The following is a 22,470-nucleotide window of genomic DNA, read 5'->3' as shown; positions in this document are numbered from 1 at the left end:
GGGGGCTGCTTTTGTAAGTCCCCATGGTAGCAGTGTCCCCAGAAGGATAAAAGAGAAAATGGGATTTTTAATACTCACGATAAAGCCTTTTCTCTGATTCCATCTAGGGGAGACTGCGTTCCCTCCCTTCTGCTCTTTTGCTGTTTGGTCTTTGATTGGTTTTTATCACCTTCCTTGGGGCTTTAGAATTACATGGAGGAGCTACAGAGTGGTTACAGAGGGGAGGGGTCTGTCAGCAGGTTACAAGCAACAAGTTAACTAGTTAAGTGCCAATTCCCACACTCCCCAACTACAACCCCATTGTAGCAGTGTCCCCCAGATGGAATCGGAGAAAAGGATTTAGCGTGAGTATAAAAAATCTCATTATATTCTTGGTGACGACTAGTACCCCCGCGCCCCCCCCCCCCCCATACTATATTGTTATAAAATGTTATAGTATCCTGAATATTCTGGATAACAATTGTATACTTACCTGTCTGTTTAATGACAACCTGTTGTTGTCTTTGAAATTTGCTACTGAAATATTTTCAGCGCCATTAACATATGCCCATGATCTGTATTGTTTTCTGTTTTTGTTTCTATTCCTGCAAATGTACTAATTGTTGATTCTTATCTGTACATCATTGCTATTTTTCAAAATAAATAGTTAAGAAAAAAAAAAAAAAATCCCATTATATCGCCTTCATTTTTAAACTGGTATTGTTTTCCCCATTTTTTTTTTCTTGAAAAAGTAGCTTTATTTGTATAAAGTACAACAAACACACGATACATTACAGTCCTCGATGATCATCTTCTCCTGCTTCAAAATGAGGCGACTCCTGGCAAGCCACATAGCATCCTTAAAACAGTTCATAAGGTGCCAGGCCTCCTGGATTGCCCCAATGATGTGGGTCCCAGGAAATAATCCATAAAAATAATCCTTGCCTTTCATACCAAATGGTATGAAAGGCAAGTCCTGGGCACACTATCATTAAGTTCATGTTCCACGCCATACAACAGTGCCTGTGCAGTGGGGCAGTCCCAAAAAATATGTTGAGCTATTTCCCTTCTGGTGATACAGAAGGGGCAGTGGACATATCTGTTCTGGGAGTACATGAATGTCCTGAGAGGCAGACCCCCCTGGATAGCCATCCATGCAGTGTCTTTATGTCTATTAGTCAGCCTCTTAGAGGCCATATTCTCCCACACGTGTTTGCCTGTAGCAACAGGGAGCCCTGGAACAGACTCCATGGTGTTTTTTTGCCCTGATAAGCTTGTGGACAGTTTTTGGCTTCCACAAGTTTGGTTTAAGTCCCTCCAGATTGTGCGCCCTCACAAATTGTCCAACATCCAGGTAAAATCAAGGTGTAGTCCAGTTGTAAGGGAAGGAGCTGTCCCACTTGTCCCAACCAAGGGTCCTCCAAAGAGGCAGGAGAAAAAAGCAAGACATGGACTTCCCAGCAGAGCAAATGTTCTTTTAAATGAGAGTCCTGTGGATGCAGTTACAAACAAAGAAGGCTCACAGCATGGTGGGGATATCTGGGATCCCTTTCCCACCTTTGAGAGGCTCCTTGTACATAACCGACCGCTTCACTCTGCCATTTTGGAGCCCCAGATGAAGTGGAAGACTGTCCTCGTGATGGTCTTGCAGACGGCAGCAAGAGGTGGCCAAGCCTGGGCCGTGTACTGCAGAATGGGAAGGATCTCGTTGCGCAACACCAGTGCTTTCCCTTCGATGGTAAGGTCTCTGAGGCTCCACAGGCCAATCTTTCACCTGACTCGCCAGTCTCTATTCCCAATACTTCAGGGTTGCCTCCTCTCCACCAAAACAAACTCCAAGAATCTTGATGAAGTCCGACTTGATTGTGAAGGGGAATGCAGCGGGGGATGACAGGTGCCACTGTCCGAAGAGCATCGCCTCTGACTTCCCGCATTTGACCTTTGCCCCTGAAGCTCAGCTGAAGTTCTCGCAGGTCTGGACAAGTGCTGTCACCGAATGCTGGTCAGCGCAGAAGACAGTAACGTCATCCATGTAGATCAAACACTTGGCCTCTAGACTGTCTGGACCCGGTGCGGTGATGCCTCTTATCTCTGGATTCCGCCTGATGCACATCGCGTAGAGCTCTATACAACAAACAAAAAGAAGAGGTGAAAGAAGACAGCTTGTCTGACGCCAGACAGGACTGAAAAGGGGTCAGTTTTCCAGCCGTTTATCAACACCGAGCTGTAAATATCAAGGTACATCAAGTTAACATAAGAACAAAACATATCACCCAATCCATACCTGCACAAAACCCTACGCATAAACTCATGAGAAACACGATCAAAGGCCTTCTCCTGATCAAGACTGATCAGGGCCACATGTGCATGGCGATCTTTGATGTAATGGACCGTGTTCCTCAGCAGCGCAAGGCTGTCTGCAATCCTGTAACCAGGAATGCCACAAGTCTGATCCGGATGAACAATCTGCCCAATGACAACCTTTAGCCTGTTGGCTAGTACTTTGTTGAGGATTTTGTAGTCCACGTTCAGGAGAGAGATGGGCCGTCAATTTTTAAGGTCACATATCTCCCCCTTACGCAAATACAGAATCGTGATCAGTCCCTCTCTCAGAGTAGAAGGCATTCTGCCCTTCACCACCATGTCCTCGTACAGCTCTAGCAGGTCCGGGCCAATGAGGTCCCACAGCGCTAGATTCAGCTCTGCTGGGAGACCGTCACTGCCCGGGGTCCTACCCGGCCTAAAGGATCTAGCGGCAGAATGTCAGGGGGCTGTCCATGGCTTCTTTACCTGCGGGATCAATAGTGTTAGTGATATCTGACAGGAATCTTAAATGTTTCAGCCGTATCTGAGTAGATTGTCTTAGGGGAGTAGAGGTTGCTGTAGTAGTCTGTGGCGACTCCCATGACGCCCTCCTTCCCCTTTCTGGGAATGCCGGTCTCGCCCCGCAGCTCAGTCAGGGGCGTGTGGCCGGAGTGGAGTTTTCAGAAAAATAAAGAGTTAAATTTCTCACCTTTCTCCAGGTTCACCACCTTGGAAAGGAAGACGATGCATCTGGACTCCTCCTCAAAGTGTTTTTTCAGGCTCCCCTTGGCCTCCGCCAGATCATCCTTCACGTCCCAGCCACAAAGTTGGAGATCCAACAGGGACTGCAGCTCATGCTGTAGCATCCTGCAGTTTCTCTTCCTCTCACACGCCTGCTGTCTTCCCTTAGCATGAAAGAAACTGCAAATTTTGACCTTGACATATTCCCACCAGCTAGACATGCAATCAAAGTACAGTTTATCATTTTTCCAAGTGACGTAGGCATCCCTCAGCTCCTCCAACACATCCTCCCTCTCTAGCAGAGCGCTATTCAATTTGCAGGAGCCTGAGCCCGGGAGGAAAACCGTGGCCAGAACCCCCTCGAAAAGAATGGCCCTGTGGTCTGAGAAGAAGCAGGTAACGATGACATGTCTCTTTTTGCCTTACTGCTCTCGAAGTAAATACAAAGTCAATCCGGGAACTCGCTGAGCCATCGGGGCGGTTCCAAGTATAGTTTACAGAGCCAGCCCCCATGGATCCCACTGCATCCCACAAGGATGCTTCGGCTACCATCTCCTGCAGCAACCTAGAAGAAACATCAAGTTTAGCATTGCTGTTAGAACTTCGTCCGCCTTCCTCTATAGGACAGTTAAAATCCCCGGCCATCACTACCGCCCTGGTGGTCGCGAGCTAGGCCCTCAGGGTCTGGAAAAGTTCCAAACACTCATTCTTACCAGGGGAGGCATACACACGTTTGTCCAGAAAGTGGTGTTTTTATACACACTTAGTCTGTAGACCATTTTGGGTCTTTAGAAGATGGTCTTGTATTGTTACCTTTTAATATTAGGGTGGTCTTTCCCAAATACTGGAGGCCACAGGAACACTCCAGTAAGTTGATTCACAATACAATGACACGTGATGTTTTCATTGATTTTGTAATCTTTTTGATCTATTCTTAGAAGAAAGGGAATTGATTTTGACGTAAAATCTAAAATATTTGCATTCTGGACAGGGGAAAAAAACATTGCTATCTAAGCTTAACCAATTACCATCCTTGTTGTTTGCATTTTCTTAAACCATAGTGGCTAGATGGATTTTCAGGTTAGGGCGGTGGTTCCCAAACTGTGCGCCATGGCTCCCAGGGGTGCCGCGGCGCTGTCACTGGGGTGCCACGGGCCAGCCCTAAAAAAAAAGAAAGAGCACATAAATTCGCGTGGCGCCGGGACCCAGCAGCCTCCTCTCTCCTGCAGCTGTCACTGAATGACGTCAGTGACGGCTGTGGGAGAGAGGAGGCTGCTGAGTCCCTGCGCCGCGTGGATTGGTAAGTTTATGTGCTCTTTCTTTTTTCTATGGCTGGCGCGGGGCAGAGTGAGAGGGATTGTAGCAGAGGAGGGGGACAGAGGGCAGAGGAGGGGGACAGAGGGCAGAGGAGGGGGGACAGCGTGAGAGAGGGCAGGGGAAGGGGACAGAGGGCAGAGGAGGGGGGTAACGTGAGAGAGGGCAGTGTGCCTGCATGCAGAGGGGGCAGTGTGCCTGCATGCAGAGGGGGCAGTGTGCCTGGATGCAGAGGGGGCAGTGTGCCTGGATGCAGAGGGGGCAGTGTGCCTGGATGCAGAGGGGGCAGTGTGCCTGGATGCAGAGGGGGCAGGGTGCCTGGATGCAGAGGGGGCAGAGTGTCTGGATGCAAAAGGGCATTTTTGCATACAACTAAATAAGTATTTCTGTCGTGACCTAAATACTTATTACAATTTTTTGACCCAACTCCTTCTAAAACAGGACTGCTCAGTAATTATTTTGGAGGGGTGCCTTGAAAAAATTTGGAGACTCTAAGGGTGCCGCGAACTGCAAAAGTTTGGGAACCACTGGGTTAGGGGCTTTTTTAAAATTCACTAGTGGTTTTTCAGGGACAATGGAATTTAAAGTGGGATCTTTCAATAGGACATGTCAATACTTGTTCACTTTCTTTTTAATTTGTTTTGATTGTATTCAGCGATAAAAGGAAGATTGGCCTTACCTTCTTCTCCCTATACATAATCAGATATGTTTGTTTGAGCATAGATTCTTTACTACAATCCTCCAATAAATTTGTAGAATTACCCCTTTCTTTAAAGAGCCTCATAAGAGAGTTTGTAATTGTATTACTTATTTCTCTTTGTAATTCTTCTTTAATCTTCTGAAGTGTCCCTTTGGAATGTTTCTTAACCAAAGGGGATTGTGGCAGCTTGTTGGTAGGAGATAATTGTTGACATACACCTGTTTAAAATGTGTTTTCATTTTTATCTCTTCATTATCATCATAATCTTCTCAATCCAAAAAAGATACTTTGCTTGTGGTTGAGGTGACTTTCAGATTATACCGATTGTCATTTTTAAAAGACATAACATTTCTTAGTTCAACATCATTGTCACACGCCGGTCCCATAGTTAGTTGCCGGCGCTGTGACTTTCCCTTTAAGAACCATGATTCTGCTTGCTTCTGCCTCAGAGACATTGCTTTCACAGGTGTTCCTGGCTACTGTGATCTGGACCTCCTCCTGAACCTCATTGGTCCTGGAGCACTATATTAACCTCCCAAGGTTATGGGCTCATTGCCTGTTCTTCGTGTTACTCTGGTTGCATTTGGATCTGGCTGTATACCTCTCCTTCCGTGTGTCCGTTACCTGCTCGCTGGACTGAACTCCTTACTGCTGTTCACCTGCAAGTTGCAAACTCCTCACTGCTGTTCACCTGCAAGCTGGAACTCCTCTCTGCTATTCATCTGCACGCTGAACGAGTATCGTGAGTTGTTGCTAAACCTGTGCCCTATCTATTGGTTTCCTTTACGTCTGACTGGCTAAGATCGCTGCATCTCGCTGTAAGAGCTACTGTCAAGTTACTTGTCACCTGTAGTTCCACGTCTGACACGGTTTATCCTTACTCTGCTGTTACCTGTTTACTGGACTGTTATTGTGAACTACTTGTTGTGCCGGTGGCTAGTACTTAAACTCAAGTTACGTGTCTCTGTTCATTTGCTTCATACTACAGCGAACTTACCATTGCAGTTACAACGAATCCTGCTACCTGTAGTTCCACGCATGGTTCAGATACTACTCACGTCTCTGCTACTTCTAGGCAACATTCTACTGCACGTGTCGGTGTTCATCCAAGTCCTTGGGTGATGTTTAACGCTTGCTGTTCTACTTAATAAGAATCACAGTGTTTCCAGTACCACCTGCTATGTTGAGTCATCTCTACTCTCGCATCAGCTAAATTCTATATACTACTCTGTTTGGACTGTAAGCTGTACCAGTGATTCACATTCATCTGATGTGTGGTGGTCTATTGGATCCTAGTGTTCTTGTTTATCATCACTGCGTTGAACTGTATATCTTCTCATGCTGTTGCTAAGGGTTACCGACTATGAAGTAGCATATGTGATTAATGTCTGCATTACTACGAATTGCCGTGTATTCATCTTTGCCAATATATATATATAATTCCTTCCATTCCTGTTGTACCAACATTCAATATAATACGTTGCAGCACTACTACTTTCTCCTGTGTTATTATTGATGCTTGTAAGCCGTGAACTTATCATAAGAATATTATTGTGTTCTGCCTCCACCATCCTCTATAGTAGAGGTAAGGGATCTGCAAAACACCCTCAGAGCCGTGACAATCATCCTAATCCAAATTATTTCAACTACATTTGTGGCCAAATTGGACATTGATCCTTTCACTTGGTGATTAGGATAGGTCTTAGAATCGGTCCGCGTATCGCGAGTCATGATAGTTTTGATGCTGTATCTTTTAGAAATATATTGTATCATTACATATTTGCCTATTTAAAATACAAGATAATAAAGTTGCTTAGGATAGCCGCTTGTGATAAAAATTGGCTCAGTTTATTAGGATGTAACGTTAATAATTGCACATTATAAAGAATGAATGACCACGAACAAATCACACTCAACATTCACTTGTTTGCTAACAGATTCTGTATTTATAGGATCTTAAAAGCACTGGGTGAAGCTGGTGTTCCGGTACCAAAGGTGTTCAGTCTTTGTGAAGATTCGAGGTAAATCTCATTTACAATCGATATTTAAGATTACCTTTCTTTCTTGTGGCTGTAAGCTATTACTTTCAGTTTCTTACACCAATGGAATTGTTCTATTTCTGACAGTATAATCGGGACTCCCTTCTACTTAATGGAGTATTTAACTGGGCGCATTTTTAAAGATCCTTCTCTACCAGGACTTGATGCTAAACAACGTGGAGCTATATATACTGCAATGAATAAAGTTCTGTGCAAGATTCACAGTGTGGATATCCAGAAAGCTGGCCTGGAGGATTATGGGAAACAGGGTAACTAGCTCCTTGTAGAGACTGAACTAAGTTCAGATACATGATGAAAGCTGATGGTGTTTGACTTTGGGAGTTATTTGCTTTGATTTAATGAAGTGTCCCGTTTAGTGTATTTCATCTGTTCTACTGTAACTAAAATCAATGAAGGCTCTGCAGTACTTAATATTGGCAGAGACTGCACCTTGCAATGGCTTTTCAGAAATAACCTTTTTACCACCAATGATTCCCAAGCATTGTTATTAACCTTCATTTGGTTATGACAGAGAACATATCTAGAAATTAAAGCTATATGAGAGTGATTATATATTACGAATACCTATTGAAAAGTGCACATTTGCCAGTGTTTAATAAACTTGATTGTACTGCACCTCTGGGCTGTGAGCATAACTCTCTTAGGCAGTCTCTAGAATTTTCAGTGTTTCAGTGACTGACCCAGTAAGGTGGATTTGGTTGCAGATGGGGGAAATGGCCGAATGTGTTGAGTTTTAAATGATTAATCACTAGCCCAAACATGTTTTGTTTGCTTCCAATAAGGTGAATATGTTCAACGCCAAATTCAGATCTGGACCAAGCAGTATAGATCTAGTGAGACTCGTACAATCCCAGCCATGGAGAGGCTTATTGAGTGGCTTCCGCATCACCTCCCTGCAGGCCAGAACACTACTGTTGTACATGGAGATTTTAGGTAACAAGTACAGAGAGATCTCACAGATTTTATATTGTGTTTACCCAGCATTGCATAGCTTGTTGACTCGCTCAAAATAATTGATAATGATTCCGTTAAAGGATAATTCTTTTGCTTCTATTATCTAAACAGTGCGGGTCTCTTCTGTGGATTCCCATCCTGTGTGCTGTTGCGGTCCCTGAAAATAAGTTCCCCCACAAAAGAGAGCCTGATTTGGCTGGGCCGAAATGCAAAATGTAGACTTAGCCTTAGCCTCATGTGTCAAACTTCCATTGTCCCATAGATTGTAAGCTTGCGAGCAGGGCCTTCTCACCTCTTTGTCTGTTTTACCCAGTTTGTTTATTTATTAGTTTACTATGTTTGTCCCCAATTGTAAAGCGCTACTGCAGCTTGCTCCAAATCAGGCCCTCTTTTAAATGTCTTCAGGAACCACAACAGCATAGAAAATGTGGGTCCCAGAGGGAGGAACCCCATTGTTTGGATAGGGTAGATCAAGGATGGTGGGGTACTATTTAACATCTTCAATCTATGTTTTCCATGTAAAGCAAAGGTCTTTAGGTTCTTTAACACTTTAATTACCATAGCATTGTAAAGGGCCAATTAAAATCAAATATGCACACTATTGTAGCAGTTTTTCGGTTCATGATAATTCACATAGATAGCTTAGCAAAACTTTTGTGTACAGTGGATATTATGTAGGTGGGGTAGTTCTCATTAATGATAGCCTGTTGTTGTGGAACTGCAAGTCTCAGCATTTCCTGCTAGCCTTAGCTTTATTTACTAGAAGTCCTAGCATACCCTACTGACCTGTCAGCAGGATAGTCACCTATAGTTGCTTTCTATGTCCTACAGAATTACATTATTTTCAAATGCACCAGCAATATTCTATGTTCAATTTATGCCACTCACTCCAGCTGGCTTTGTAATGGAAAGAAGCATGTCTATAATGAATGCACTGACTGAGGCATATATATCGTTTCCAATACATTTTTGCTGAATGTTTAGGTTGGATAACTTAATATTTCACCAGGATAAAGTGGAAGTTCTTGGTGTTTTGGATTGGGAACTGTCTACACTGGGAGATCCCATGTCTGATGTGGCTTACAACTGTTTGACTCATTATCTTCCACATGACCTCCCTATCCAGAAAGGTATTCCAGAAAGGGTTCCATATGTTCTGTTACTATTAAATTGTATAATTTTATTATTAAAAGAAATTCTATATTATATTTTGTTGCATCAATGAATAAATATATTTATATATTTATATTTTCGTTACACCTTATCAAACATTTGTATAAGCAGAAACTTCACATTCGCTTGCTTTTGGGGGGTGGAGTGTGATATTTATACAATCCAAATTCTAAAACTGGCCCCGCCCACAATGCTTAGTTAGCAGTTGTACAGACGGTAGACAATTTTCATACAAAAGCTTATTAGTTTTCTTCCAAAGGGATTTACCAATATGCACAATAATGACTATATGACTTTATAATAATAATGGAATCATTATTGGGCATTGTGGTTGTTTTAGGGCCACACATGTCAATTACCCGATACCACGGTGCTTGTGGCCAGCATATAACAGTAGCAGTCTCATGAGTGTAATCTGTTCTGCAGAAGATAAATTAAAGGGATTGTATCATTAAATGTACTGGTTTTTTTAATTGAGGTTTGCTTTGTTATATTTTTCTTCTCCAACTTTGGCTCTGGATGACCCATGGTTCAGCCAACAATGTCTATACGATCACTCTTCGGTCCCTCCACTTTCCTCATTGTTCAGAATATGATCGATATACAGGTTGGAAGGTTTTCACAGGAAGAACAGCTGAAAGCATATTAATGCAGGGAGGGAGAATTGATGCCATTGTATACTTCACCATCCACCGGCTGAAATTGTACTGATGATTAAATGTTTATTTTTGTTAAAAATACTTTTCAGTACTAAAACTTTCACAGTCTCTGGTATTTTAAACATTGACAAATAATAATTAAAAATCATAATTTCTCCCAAGTACTTCAAATAGTATGACAGTGTTTTGCATCTATTAAAGAGGGACATAAAGATAGGTAACAAAGTGTGTATCAAAGGATACAGTCCCAGCCAATTGTGGTCAATTAACACCGTAAGGAATGTCTAATATTTATGACTTTGGATATTAGCTTCCAATCTTTCTTTATTCAAGGGCTAAAAAACTATGATTTGAAAGAGCTGGGGATTCCTACTGCAGAGGAATACTTTCATCAGTACTGTGAATACAGGGGAATTCCTAAGGTCGAGGACAGGAACTTCTACATGGCCTTCTCATTTTTCAGACTGGCCGCAATCGTGCAAGGTGTATATAAACGTTCACTCACAGGTATGGATGGGACTTATGGTGTGACTACATTTTGTTTCTGTTTACGGAGTAAATGGTTCTGGTGGTTTTGGAGAGTGATTACCATGTGCAAACCATGTGTTGTTTTGCAGAAGACATTGAAACTTGCCACTCCATACACCTGAAAATGGAGATTGGGGATGTGCAAGAGTGTAACAAACCCCCTGGAGATATTACTTGTTCAGAGTAGGCCTCCGCTCTAAATGCTTCTCTTATGAGGCATATCTTTTGTGTCTCTAAAAGTCCTGGTGCAATGATCCATGCTGCTGCTGATAATCTGCATATATCTTTACTAGTTTAGAAAAGAAAAGAAGAAATACAACAACATCCTTTAGCCTGGGCTGGTGACTGCTAAAGCAGGGAGACAAAAAGCATGGGGTCCCTCTACATTTTTTTAAGTTTCCCAAATTCAAGATTTCCTCTGCCAGACACACTCCAATGGGAAAAAAACAGGGACGCAAGGGAGCCTTAAGTGCTAAGTTTTAATTTGTTCCATCCTTTGGCATAGAGGATGACAATTGATATCTGATTTATAAAACAAGATCACGGTCTATTCATTGATTGCATTAAAGCTTCTTGTTCTTTTTAATAGAGTAATTTTAGCATGTGGACATTGTTATTTATTTGCTGTTCATGTGGAAAGGCAGTCCAGTGTAAGTCCAATTTTCACTGCTGGTTGACAGGCATGTATGCATCTTTGACCAATGGGAAAAATGCTTTGGAAGATGCTCAGTGTTTGAAAAAGTGAATGCTCCTTTGAAACCTAATTTAATCTCTTGTAGGACAGGCTAGCTCGGCAAATGCAGAAGTTGGTGGAAAATTAGCAGAAGTCTTGGCTGACCTAGCTTGGGATTTTGCTACAAAAGAAGGTTTTCGGGTATTCAAATCTCATTCAGGAGCCATTTCTAAAAATCCAACAACAAGATCATACAGTACTTGGAGTAAAGTATGGAACATGAGTCCTTCAGAGAACAGAACCTCTGTTATTTTTTCTAGAGCATCCCTTCATTCTGCACAGAGAGGTATTCTGGTGATCTCCCCTGATGGTCTTGCTCAAGGGACCAAAAACCTCTATAGTAAATTGAAAGAATTTATAGAAGTTCATATTTATCCTGCTGAGCAAGAACTCAGAAATTATCAATTTTCTGAGAACAGATGGACACCTCACCCATTGATTGAAGACCTTAAGGTAAATGTAAACAAACTTAGACTTGTGACTCTATTTTGATGACAAGTATGCTCGTTGGCATTTTTTATTATAATTTGTATATTTTAAAAATATACTGTAAATTAAAGGAAATTAAAATGATGATGCCTTAATTAGAACACAATATGTTAATATTCTTTCTGTAGGTTGGAAACCATTTTCCATAATCATAAGCTATGACTAATAAGCATGCGTACAAACACATAACTAGTTGATTCATTTGTACGTTTTGAAGGTTGGTGACAGGTTGGTCTACATGCAAGAACTTTACACAATATCCATTTCCTTTTTTTACAACACTGATATAGGTGATTTAAAAGTAGACTAGATTATCAGTATCATAAGGTACGACCCTCACTGTGTGTTCAGATTACAGATCAATACCTATTTGTTTAATTTTATTTAATCTTAAATGTATTCACCCTGCAGCTGGGAATATGGGACAGTTTAATTGATGGATTTTTTTAGTGTTGATATTTATTTTACAGGAAAAAGCGAAGGCCCAAGGATTGTGGAATCTCTTCCTTCCTCTGGAGAGTGACCCAGGTGGTAAATATGGTGCCAAGCTAACAAACATGGAATATGCTCATCTTTGTGAGCTAATGGGGTCATCTCTATATGCACCAGAGGTATGTGGTCTGGTTTCTATTGTCAAATGTTAACAGGACAGAAAACAAGTCATTAGATCATTTGTACAAGTGCAGTCATTCATAAACGGAAGCAGAAAAAAAACAGATTAACTTCCATAAGTAGTTTTTTTTTTAGGGGGAGTTTTATGTCAAACATATTTATAATTTCTCTTTCATCCAGTCTGGGGGACACTGCTTACCATGGCTTGTGGAGGGAGCTTGGGGAGTTGGCACCTAACTAGTTAACTTTAGTACTGCCGACAGACCCCTCCCCTCTACAATCCCCCTGCCCCCTCTTGTTCAGTTTTTTTTAGGTGCCCGTGAGTTGGGCAGCGTTAATGTACTGCTAGTAATTTTTTCTTTTATTTCAGTTACTTTCTTTGAAAATTTTATTTTTTAACAGGTGGCAGCGCTGGTGTGTGTTCTGCTATAGAGAACACACACAGCAGAACAGCGTCAGGAACTCCCCTGCTCAGATGAGAGCCAGCGGCTCTCACTGACAGGGATGGACAGAATGGGTGCCTGAATTTGGAGTGACAAGCGGTCTCACCGGACCGCTGTCGCTCCTGGAGCCTCCCCGATAACCGGCGCTGCCACTGCAGGCATAGAGCGCCGGTTATCGGATATCTATTATAGCGGCGGCCATCTTGGATCCGGATCAAGAAGGAAAACAGCGCTATTAAGGAGAGGAGGAAGGGGGCTATACCAGGATCCCCCTTCATGCATAGGAGGGGGCATCAGGTATCTTCCGCTGCGGAGACCTCCCCTGGAGGTCTCCATTACTCTGCCACATTAACCCCGTTTTTTTCCCGGATTTGGAGCTGCAGGGACAGCATTACTGAAGAGGGGGGGAGCTAAGACATAGAGCTCACCCCCCTCCTTCCAGAGAGAGATGGTCTGTCCCAGTCTTCTGGCGCCAAGGAGAAGCCCGGGAAGAGAGAGATCAGAGCTGAGGGAGCAGACACCAGGATACTGCTGCTGGACTTCTCCCCTATTTGGCCTTTGGGCAAAGTATTAATTTATTTAAACACATATTCTGTACTGCTGTGTACAAGTGGTTATTTTATAGTCTCCTACTTGCTTATGTTTTTTGTGTTTAATTTTTTTTTTACAATTACAGCTTTTATGTATAGATTGGTTGATTACTTGTAGTTCACTTCTGTCTCTCCACACATTATATCTCTCTCTCTCTCTCTCTCTCTCTCTCTCTCTCTCTCTCTCTCTCTCTACTCAGCTAAATTTAACAATTTTAGTCTGTGTGTTTGGTGTGCCTTCCTTTTATTAAGAAATTTCAGATAAGGGAAAGGGCCCTATTGCAAAATATTTTACATGTTCTAAATGTCATGTTAAATTACCTAATGGCCAGAAGGACCCGTTGGCGCTATGCTCTGCCTGTGAAGCAGAGGTCCCATCTGCGCAAACCCAGCAGGTGTCAGCCCCACCGACTGAGGAACCGGCCTGGGTGGCCTCCCTATCACAGTCGGTATCCTCTTTAGCTCAGATGGTTTGCCAATCCAATCAGTTGTGGTCTAGTGTTGTAACCTCGGTGGCCAATAATCCTAGTACACAGCTGGGCCTCCCTACTGCCACAGGTTCTATTGGAGCCTCTATGCCAGGGCCTTCCTCTTTACAGACGGACCAGGCCTCTGTTCCCACAGAACCGCCATGGTCCACAGCAGTTAGAAGGGGTTTGGATAAGCTGAACCAGTTACTTGAATCCCCTAACATCCCGCCTTCTAAAAGAAAGCGTCATAGGTCGGATAACCCCCTTATGGTCCTTTCAGACTCAGAGGAGTTTTCAGAGGAAGAAGGGGAAATTAATTCTGATCCTGACCAGGTTCAACCTTTGAGTCAGGAAGAAAGTTCTAAAAGCCAATTTATTAATGATTTGGTTTTAGCAGGAAGACAAGCTTTGGACCTCCCAGAACCGGAGGAGCCTATTCCTAGAGACAGAAGTCTCTTTAAGAAGGCCAAAAGAAAGGCTAGCCGTTTTCCACCTTCTGTAGAGCTTAAGGATATTGCTGAAGGAACCTGGAAACAGCCTGATAAAAGGTTCTCTGTACCTAAAAGATTCTCCTCCCTGTATCTGTTACAGGAGGAAGATACGGCACGCTGGGAAACTATTCCAAAGGTCGATATTCCGATTGGCCAAACACACCTTACTCCCAACGGGTTCAACATCTCTGCAGGATGCCAATGATCGTAGGGTAGAATCTCAGCTGAAATCTATATTTGCAGCTGCGGGTTCTTCCTTTTAGACCCACATTTGCTTCAGCTTGGGTGACTAAAGCCATGGAAACATGGGCAGACCAGTTAGCAGAGGCCTTACAGGACTCTGACTTACTCCCCCTGGCTTTGCATTTAAAGGAGGCATCGGGGTACCTTTATGAGGCGGCCCAGAATACTGCAGCTGTTTCATCTTCTATCCAGGCTGCATCTATTTCTGCAAGAAGGACGTTATGGCTGAAATCCTGGGAAGGGGATGCGGAATCAAAAAAGTCAGTGGAAATCATTCCTTTTTCTGCTGCAGGTTTTTTCGGGCCGGAATTGGATACCCTGATCGCACAGGCAACGGGGGCAAAAACAATTCCTTGCCGGTATTCCCTAGTAGGAGCCGTAACCCTCGGGTTCCTTTCGCCAGCCCTTTCGGGGGACTTCCTTACCTAGGGGTCAGTCCTTCAGAGGCAGGCATCCCAATTCTCGGGGCTCCTCTGCCAGGGGGAGATCCTCGTTTGCAGGTAGGCGTCATACTCCCAAGACCCAGGAGAAGCCTGCATCCTGACGTCCACCCTGTTCCTTTGGAGGGGGTGCCTGTGGGGGGACGTCTGTCTTTGTTTCAAGAACAGTGGACAGCGTCCTCTCCAGATCCTTGGATTCGGAGCATTATATCAGAGGGGTACAGGATAGACCTATTGGGCACAGCTCCACATTGTTTCTTCTTGACCCCGTTACCCCGAGATCCATCAAGACGCCAGGCAATACAGGATAGTGTCGCCTCTCTTCTTTCTCAGAGAGTTATCAGCAGGGTCCCAAACTACCAGAAAGGACAGGGCTTCTATTCAAACCTGTTTCTGGTCAAGAAGCCGGACGGCTCCTTTCGGCCCATCTTAAACTTAAAAGGCCTCAATGTGCACTTAAGGGTGGACAAGTTTCGGATGGAATACCTGAGGTCAGTGATAAACGGCTTAGAGAAGAATCAGTTTTTGGCGTCTATAGATATAAAGGACGCTTACCTCCACGTTCCCATTTGGATCCACCATCAATCACTCCTGAGATTCACAGTGGGATCCTCCCACTATCAGATTCGGGCCCTCCCATTCGGCCTCTCCACAGCGCCGAGGGTTTTTACGAAGATCATGTCAGTTGTGGCAGCATGTCTTCACCTACAGGGAGTTCAGGTAGTGCCTTATTTGGACGACCTGCTCATCAAATCTTCCTCGGAGACTGGCTTAAGGCATCACTTATCCCTCTCCTTGGCAGTTCTCGAGGGCCATGGATGGCTAATAAACCTAAGGAAATCTCAGATGATCCCGTGTCAACGCATGGTTTTCCTAGGGCTCATTATGGACACCAGTCAGCAAAAGGTATTCCTGCCCGTCGAGAAGATCAGTTCTATTCAGAGTATAACAACTCAGGTCTTGACTTCTCCCAGCCCCTCAATGCACTTGTGCATGCGGTTGCTGGGAAAGATGGTAGCCTCCTTCAAGACCCTTCCATTCGGTCGAGCTCATTCCTGATGTTTTCAGTGGGATCTATTAAGTAAATTGTCGGGATCCCACCTACGCTTGGATCTCCAGAAAATATCTCTATCCCCAAGGACGATAGAATCGCTCCAGTGGTGGCTAGTCCTGGATCACTTGAGGGTAGGCAGGTCCTTCGCTCCATGCTCATGGATCATAGCCACGACGGACGCCAGCCTAAAAGGTTGGGGGGCGGTAATCCTGCACCTCCGACTCCAGGGACTTTGGACGGTTCAGGAAGCAGCCTTATCTATCAATGTGCTGGAGCTGAAGGCTATTCTTTTAGCGCTCCGGGGGGCCCAGTCCCTCCTCCAGAACCACCCGGTCAGAGTCCAGTCCGACAATGATACAGCCGTGGCATATGTCAACAGACAGGGAGGAACCAAGAGTGTAGCTGCAATGAAGATTGCCGCTCAAATTTTGGTTTGGGCAGAACAATATGTCCCTGCCATCTCCGCAGTTTTCATTCCAGGAGTAAGAAATTGGGAGGCCGACTACTTAAGTCGAAACCAGATGATGCCGGGGGAGTGGTCACTCCATCCGGAAGTTTTCCAGTCCCTGGTTCAGAGGTGGGGTCTTCCGGACCTAGATCTCATGGCCTCCAGACACAACAGAAAGGTTCACAGGTTCTGCGCAAGGGCAAGAGACCCCTTAACGGTGGCAGTGGACGTCATGACGATGTCATGGGAATTCAGGTTGGGATACCTATTTCCTCCGATTCCCATGCTTCCTCGAGTAAGACAGGGGGGTCTGCCAGTAATTCTGATAGCTCCCTCATGGCCGCGCCGAGTCTGGTACGCGGACATAATCTCTATGGCGGAAGGACGAGGAATTCCTCTTCCATCTCGAGACGACCTGCTTCTGCAGGGTCCCTTCCGTCACCAGAATTTACCTCCGCTCAGTTTAACGGCATGGCTGCTGAAGCCAGCCTCTGGAGGGCTAGAGGTTTTTCCCCCAGAGTAGTAGACACTTTAATGCGAGCCAGAAAGCCAGTTTCAGCTCGCATATATCATAGGATTTGGAGAGCTTACATCAGATGGTGCGAAAATAGGACATGTCCCTCGTCTTCCTTTCGTCTCCCTCGCTTGTTGGCTTTCCTTCAGAATGGCCTGGAGGCAGGGCTTCGATTAGGTTCCCTTAAAGTTCAGGTATCGGCTCTTTCAGTATTTTTTCATCTGAAACTAGCGGATTTACCAGATATCGGGACTTTCCTTCAGGGAGTCCTGCATATTCAACCTCCCTATGTTCCGCCTACAGTATCATGGGATTTTAACCTGGTGCTGGATATGCTTAAAGGACCTCCTTTTGAACCTTTAATTGGCGCAGACTTGAAGTGGTTGACCTGGAAGGTCCTCTTTCTTTTGGCTATTGCATCTGCGCGTAGGGTGTCGGAACTAGGAGCTCTGTCTTGCCGGGAACCATATTTGGTTTTCCACAACGACAGAGCGGTGTTGAGAACCCTTCCTTCCTTCGTTCCTAAGGTAGTTTCGGCCTTTCACCTGAACCAGGAAATTGTAGTTCCGGTCTTTTCATCTACTTCCCATTCGGATCAACAATCTATGGAAAAGTTAGATGTGGTTAGGGCTCTACGCATTTATGTCAAAAAAACTTCTCTGATTAGATGTACCGATTCTCTATTTGTTCTTTATGATGCCAATTAGAGAGGCTGGCCAGCCTCTAAACAGTCCATTGCAAGATGGATTACGGCAACCATTAAACAGGCTTACATAAGGGCTAACTATCCTGTGCCGGAGAGACTAACCGCCCATTCCACCAGATCGGTAGGGGCGTCGTGGGCAGCAAGAAATGGGGCTTCTGCAGACCAGCTTTGCAGGGCAGCCACCTGGTCTTCTGTCCATACATTTACAAAATTTTACCAGTTTAATGTATTTGCATCCACTGATGCAAATTTCGCTCGTAGTGCTTTACGAGCGGGATTTTCAGAGTAGTCCCACCCTAAGGGGGCTGCTTTAGAACGTCACCATGGTAAGCAGTGTCCCCCAGACTGGATGAAAGAGAAAAGAGGATTTATGTACTCGCGTTAAATCCGTTTCTCTGATTCTGTCTGGGGTACACTGCGATCCCTTCCTTCTGCTTTTCTTCTGTGTGCTCTTGTTTGACTGGCCTTTACTCCTTGGGCTTTTTAATTAACTGAACAAGAGGGGGCAGGGGGATTGTAGAGGGGAGGGGTCTGTTGGCAGTACTAAAGTTTAACTAGTTAGGTGCCAACTCCCAAGCTCCCCTCCACAACCCATGGTAAGCAGTGTCCCCCAGACGGAATCAGAGAAACGAATTTAACGTGAGTACATAAATCCTCTTTTTGTTTTTTATATCCCTTTGAATGTGATTCTTATATGGTTTTCTTTTCAATTATTGTGTTCACAGTATTTTCTTTTCGAGTAACACTATTGTTTCTAAAATATTTAGATATTTAATTGTGCGGCTCCAGACACGGGAAACATGGAGGTGCTAGTTCGCTATGGAACAGAGGAACAGAAGGAACGGTGGCTGAAGCCATTATTAGAAGGGGAGATCAGGTCCTGTTTTGCAATGACTGAACCACAGGTATTAAAGTTTCTTTTGTGGCTTTAAAATCCATAGTGGGCTGCCAGGTGGCAGATGAGCATTTCTCACCATCATGTTTGACCTACAAGTGGCTGGGGCATGGTTACTGATACAAGGGGGTAGTCGATACTAGCTTAGACTCCCATATGAAATAAAATTACATGAAGTGCAAGTTGCCAACTCCTGATTGGCCATTTAGAAGCTGAGAGGAACAGAAAGGAGTAGGCAGCATCAGGTGAGAAAGGACTGCTGGACCGAGTGTTTCTGTCTACTGGTCCTTTTCACTCATTTATTGCACTATAGGGGGTATTATTACACCCATTACAGTAAATTGGTCTTAATCATTGGAACTCGCCGATTCCCGGCGAGTTGAAAAAACCGGGGTATGATACATTTACCCCATAGTGTAATTTATGTCGTCATGTTTCGTAAAACAAATAATATTACCTGAACAGCCAATTTGTCTCACTGCTTATATAACACACTACAACAACTGCCCAGAAATCAATTAAGGATACAGTAATTAAGTTTAAGCAAATAACCTGTTAATTTTTGACAGGTTAATTTGAAATGGTGGGTGCTGGGCCATGGGACACATATACAACCAAATGTTGTCAGACCTCCAGTGGCACTATACTACATTACACTAAAATATGATTTCTCTTACATCCATTGAGGACAACGGAACACCTTAATCACTTTAAAATTTATGGATGAAAATGAATCTCCCCACCATCTATTCCACACTGGCTGCTTTCTAACTAAGTACTGTTAAGGGTCCACTGGAGGCCAGGTGCATTTTGGATGGCTGCATTATCATGTTTTAACTAATTTTTATTTGATTTGATATTATGCACTTTTTGCTATTGTAAATTTGTCACGGTTCAAAATGCTGAGGCCACTTACTGGTATTGACACTGCTAACCTGGAGGCGCGGAGTCTAAACGTACTCCTGGTTTTCACCAGGGACCCCCGCGAGGAAGTTTGGAATTCGCTGCAGGAGCACGCAGGTCGCGGCCCTCCAGGCTAGCCACCAGTGAAGTGGTGCTGGTAAAAGATACTGGGCAGACCAGAGGTTGGACGCTATTGGGGTCAGGCAGAAACGTAGTAAGGCAATCCGTGGTCAAGCCGGGCTGGAAGCGCAGTACAGAAAAGGCGAACAAAAGCGTGGTCAGACGGTCCAGGGTCAAAGCCAAGGGAATGAATAATGCCAAAGGGAGATCCACAGGGAAGGTCAGACAAGCCAGGTCGGGAGCCAAGGAGTCAATCAGGAAACGGCTGGACACTGTTAAACGCTGGAGCAGGGGAACCATACCACGATACTCTGGCACCCTAATGGTGCCAGAGACTATCTGATAAAGGGAGCACTGGAGGCTGATAGGAGGACGGGGGTCAGGTGAGGAGAATAGCGTTGCTAGGCAATAGGATGCGCTTTTCCGCACATGCGCTGGGCGGCTGTGCGTCATTTGTTGACACGAGGAGTCGGAATCAGGCGTCCGTCCCCGGCACCGAGTGAAGGTGCGGGGACTGCGCCTGACAAAATTGCATCCCATATCCACCTCTGTGGATGCCTGGAGTGGCTCCTCCTACTGCAAGCAGCCCACTCCCACCATAGCATCACCTACTGGGAGGGGGGGGGGAGAGACTAGCCATTATCGCTGCAAGTAGGAACTGCATGGGATTCCTGTGCCTTTGGGCCGGGACCGACACCGGACATGCGCCAACAATTGTAGTTTCTTTGCGGAGCGGCTTAGGAGACGCGGTACAATCCACTGACACCATTACCGGCTAGAGGGGTTCTCTGTTCCCTAGCTAGTATAGGTGTCCAGGAGGAGGTCAGGTCTGCATAACATTCCTTTACTAGGCACTAGCTGTCTAAGGAGGCCGTCCTTTGAACGGTAGCCATCTGTCCCAAGTCCAGGCCGGTTGGACTTAGGACCTGACTAGGTCAGTGCAGGGCTTAGTTCAGGTATCCTCTTCCTTGGAGAGAATTCTGACTTCTACCACCACATCTGGATCTTGGAAGTGTAAGGTGAAGTGGCAGAGGGATCTGACCTTGAAGCTGTCTCTATTCCTAATGTTGCTACCTTCAAGAACAGCATGAATAGGAAATTGAAGCCACCCTTAAGACCATTTACACAGTGGTGGGGGGCTTCTCAGTTTAGCTTCAGCTTTCGTCTAAGGCCGTGGAAATATGGGCAGAACAGTTAGCGGAGGGCCTGGTGTCTAACAGACCCAGATTGAATTTAATCAACTTGATTTATCATATCTGTGAGGCCTGGGTATTTGGAAGAAGCTGCCATGATATGGGGCTCATTAGGGCTAGGATTTCAGCCTCCGCCTTTGCAGCATGTTGTGCCCTATGGCTGTGGACCTGGATGGCGTTGTCCAAGAGGATTATTATTATGATTGTAGATTTGTAAGGCACCACAGAATTCCACAGCGCTGTACAGTAGGGAAAACAGAAAATACATAAAACAATGACATATAAGGCAGACAAAATAAATACAGACATGAAAGCAAAGGATATGGAGGACCCTGCTCATTAGAGAGCTTACATTCAAAGTGGAAGAGGGCAAAGCTGAAACAAGAGGTGCAAGTGTGGCTTAGAGTGGTGATTGAGACAGCTGTGAGAGTGTATTAGGGTGAATAGTATAATTGGGGATAAGGTAAGCTTTAAAAAAGAGATGAATTTTTAGAGAATGTCTAAAGATTTAAAGGCTGTGGGAAAGTCTGATTGGGCATGGTAGGGAATTCCATAAGTGAGGAGCAGCAGGGAAGATGATTCTGGAATTGAATCCCTTTGTTACTCTGGAGAGGTCATTTTGATCCTGAGCTGGATAATATCATTACACGGGTCATAAGGGAGAAAAGCTCTTTTCTTCCTGTTAAATCCACCTTAGGTCCAAGTGTTGTTCCTTTCGACCCAAGTCAGTCCTCCGATCCCTAGGAAGGGATGCAGAAATGCATACAGGCCTGGACTTCGAGATGTCCAGCATCTAAGCTCTCTGACAAGCAATCAGCATGGCAGACAGGCTGCCCTCCTAGAGGCTTCCATGGTTGGAGCCAGTCTTCTTCTCTGCTGGAACCAGTAGTTCTGTTCCACCACAGACACCTGGGTGCATAATAGATCTCCAGGCATTCCCTACCAGATGCTTCTTCATCATAGGTCTTCCTAGAAGCATTGAAGAGCATGTGACCCTATGAGAGGACATTCAGTCCCTCATTTCGGCACAACTAGTTATTCCTGTTCCAGAAAACTAAAAGGACTTGGGTTTTTACTCACACCTCTTCATGGTCCAGAAGTCAGACAATTCCTTCCGACCTATTCTGAACCTGAAATTACAAATGTGTAGTTGTGAGTGGACAAGTTCAAGATCGAGTTTTTAAGGTTGGTCATCAACAGCATGGAATATGACAGGTTCATGGTGTCCATGGGCCTGTATGTTCCGATCTGGGAAGATCATTAATGCCTTCTCAAATTTACTGTTCTGTCTCACTATTATCAGGTTCAGGCCCTGCCATTAGGTCTGGTGTCAGCACAGAAAGTATTCACCAAGATCATGGCAGTGATGGCGGCCCTACTCGGATCTAGAGGCGTGATGGTCATTCCGTACATTGATGATTGGTTGATCAAGGCGAGTTCCCTGGCCTTGCTTCAGTCCCAAGTTCAAATGATGACCCAAGAGTTAGAATCACTTGGATGGGTTATCAACTCCAGCAAGTCCAACCTGAGACCTTCCCAGATGATCTTCCTGAGCCCCTGTTAGCTCACAGGCAGGTGTTGGTTCACCTGGGCATAAAGGTCTGTAAAAGGTGGTGTCCAATTTCGAAGCAATGCAGTTTGTTTCATTCACATGGGTTTCAGCTTCAATTGGTCTCCCACCAGCTCTTGACCAAGCAGACTTTCAGTCTGTCGC

The 22,470-nt window shown here is 44.7% G+C and overlaps 1 protein-coding gene across 2 annotated transcripts in view; it reads left to right on the top strand.

The window, feature by feature from the left end:
* The window catches only part of ACAD10 (acyl-CoA dehydrogenase family member 10), a 56,414-nt gene that overhangs the window by 9,383 nt on the left and 24,561 nt on the right, over window positions 1-22,470 (top strand). For both annotated transcript variants that reach the window (XM_075178461.1, XM_075178460.1), the window contains exons 8-15: window positions 6,991-7,059; window positions 7,165-7,346; window positions 7,881-8,031; window positions 9,037-9,182; window positions 10,218-10,391; window positions 11,192-11,598; window positions 12,105-12,245; window positions 18,413-18,550. In XM_075178461.1, coding sequence (XP_075034562.1) covers window positions 6,991-7,059; window positions 7,165-7,346; window positions 7,881-8,031; window positions 9,037-9,182; window positions 10,218-10,391; window positions 11,192-11,598; window positions 12,105-12,245; window positions 18,413-18,550 — 1,408 coding nt within the window. The remainder of the gene's footprint in view (window positions 1-6,990; window positions 7,060-7,164; window positions 7,347-7,880; window positions 8,032-9,036; window positions 9,183-10,217; window positions 10,392-11,191; window positions 11,599-12,104; window positions 12,246-18,412; window positions 18,551-22,470) is intronic.

This window comes from Mixophyes fleayi, chromosome 1, assembly GCF_038048845.1.
Source record: "Mixophyes fleayi isolate aMixFle1 chromosome 1, aMixFle1.hap1, whole genome shotgun sequence".
In the NCBI taxonomy this organism is placed as follows: Eukaryota; Metazoa; Chordata; class Amphibia; order Anura; family Limnodynastidae; genus Mixophyes; species Mixophyes fleayi.
The sequence above is the reverse complement of the archived record's forward strand: the minus strand, read 5'-3'. Positions and strand labels throughout refer to the sequence as shown.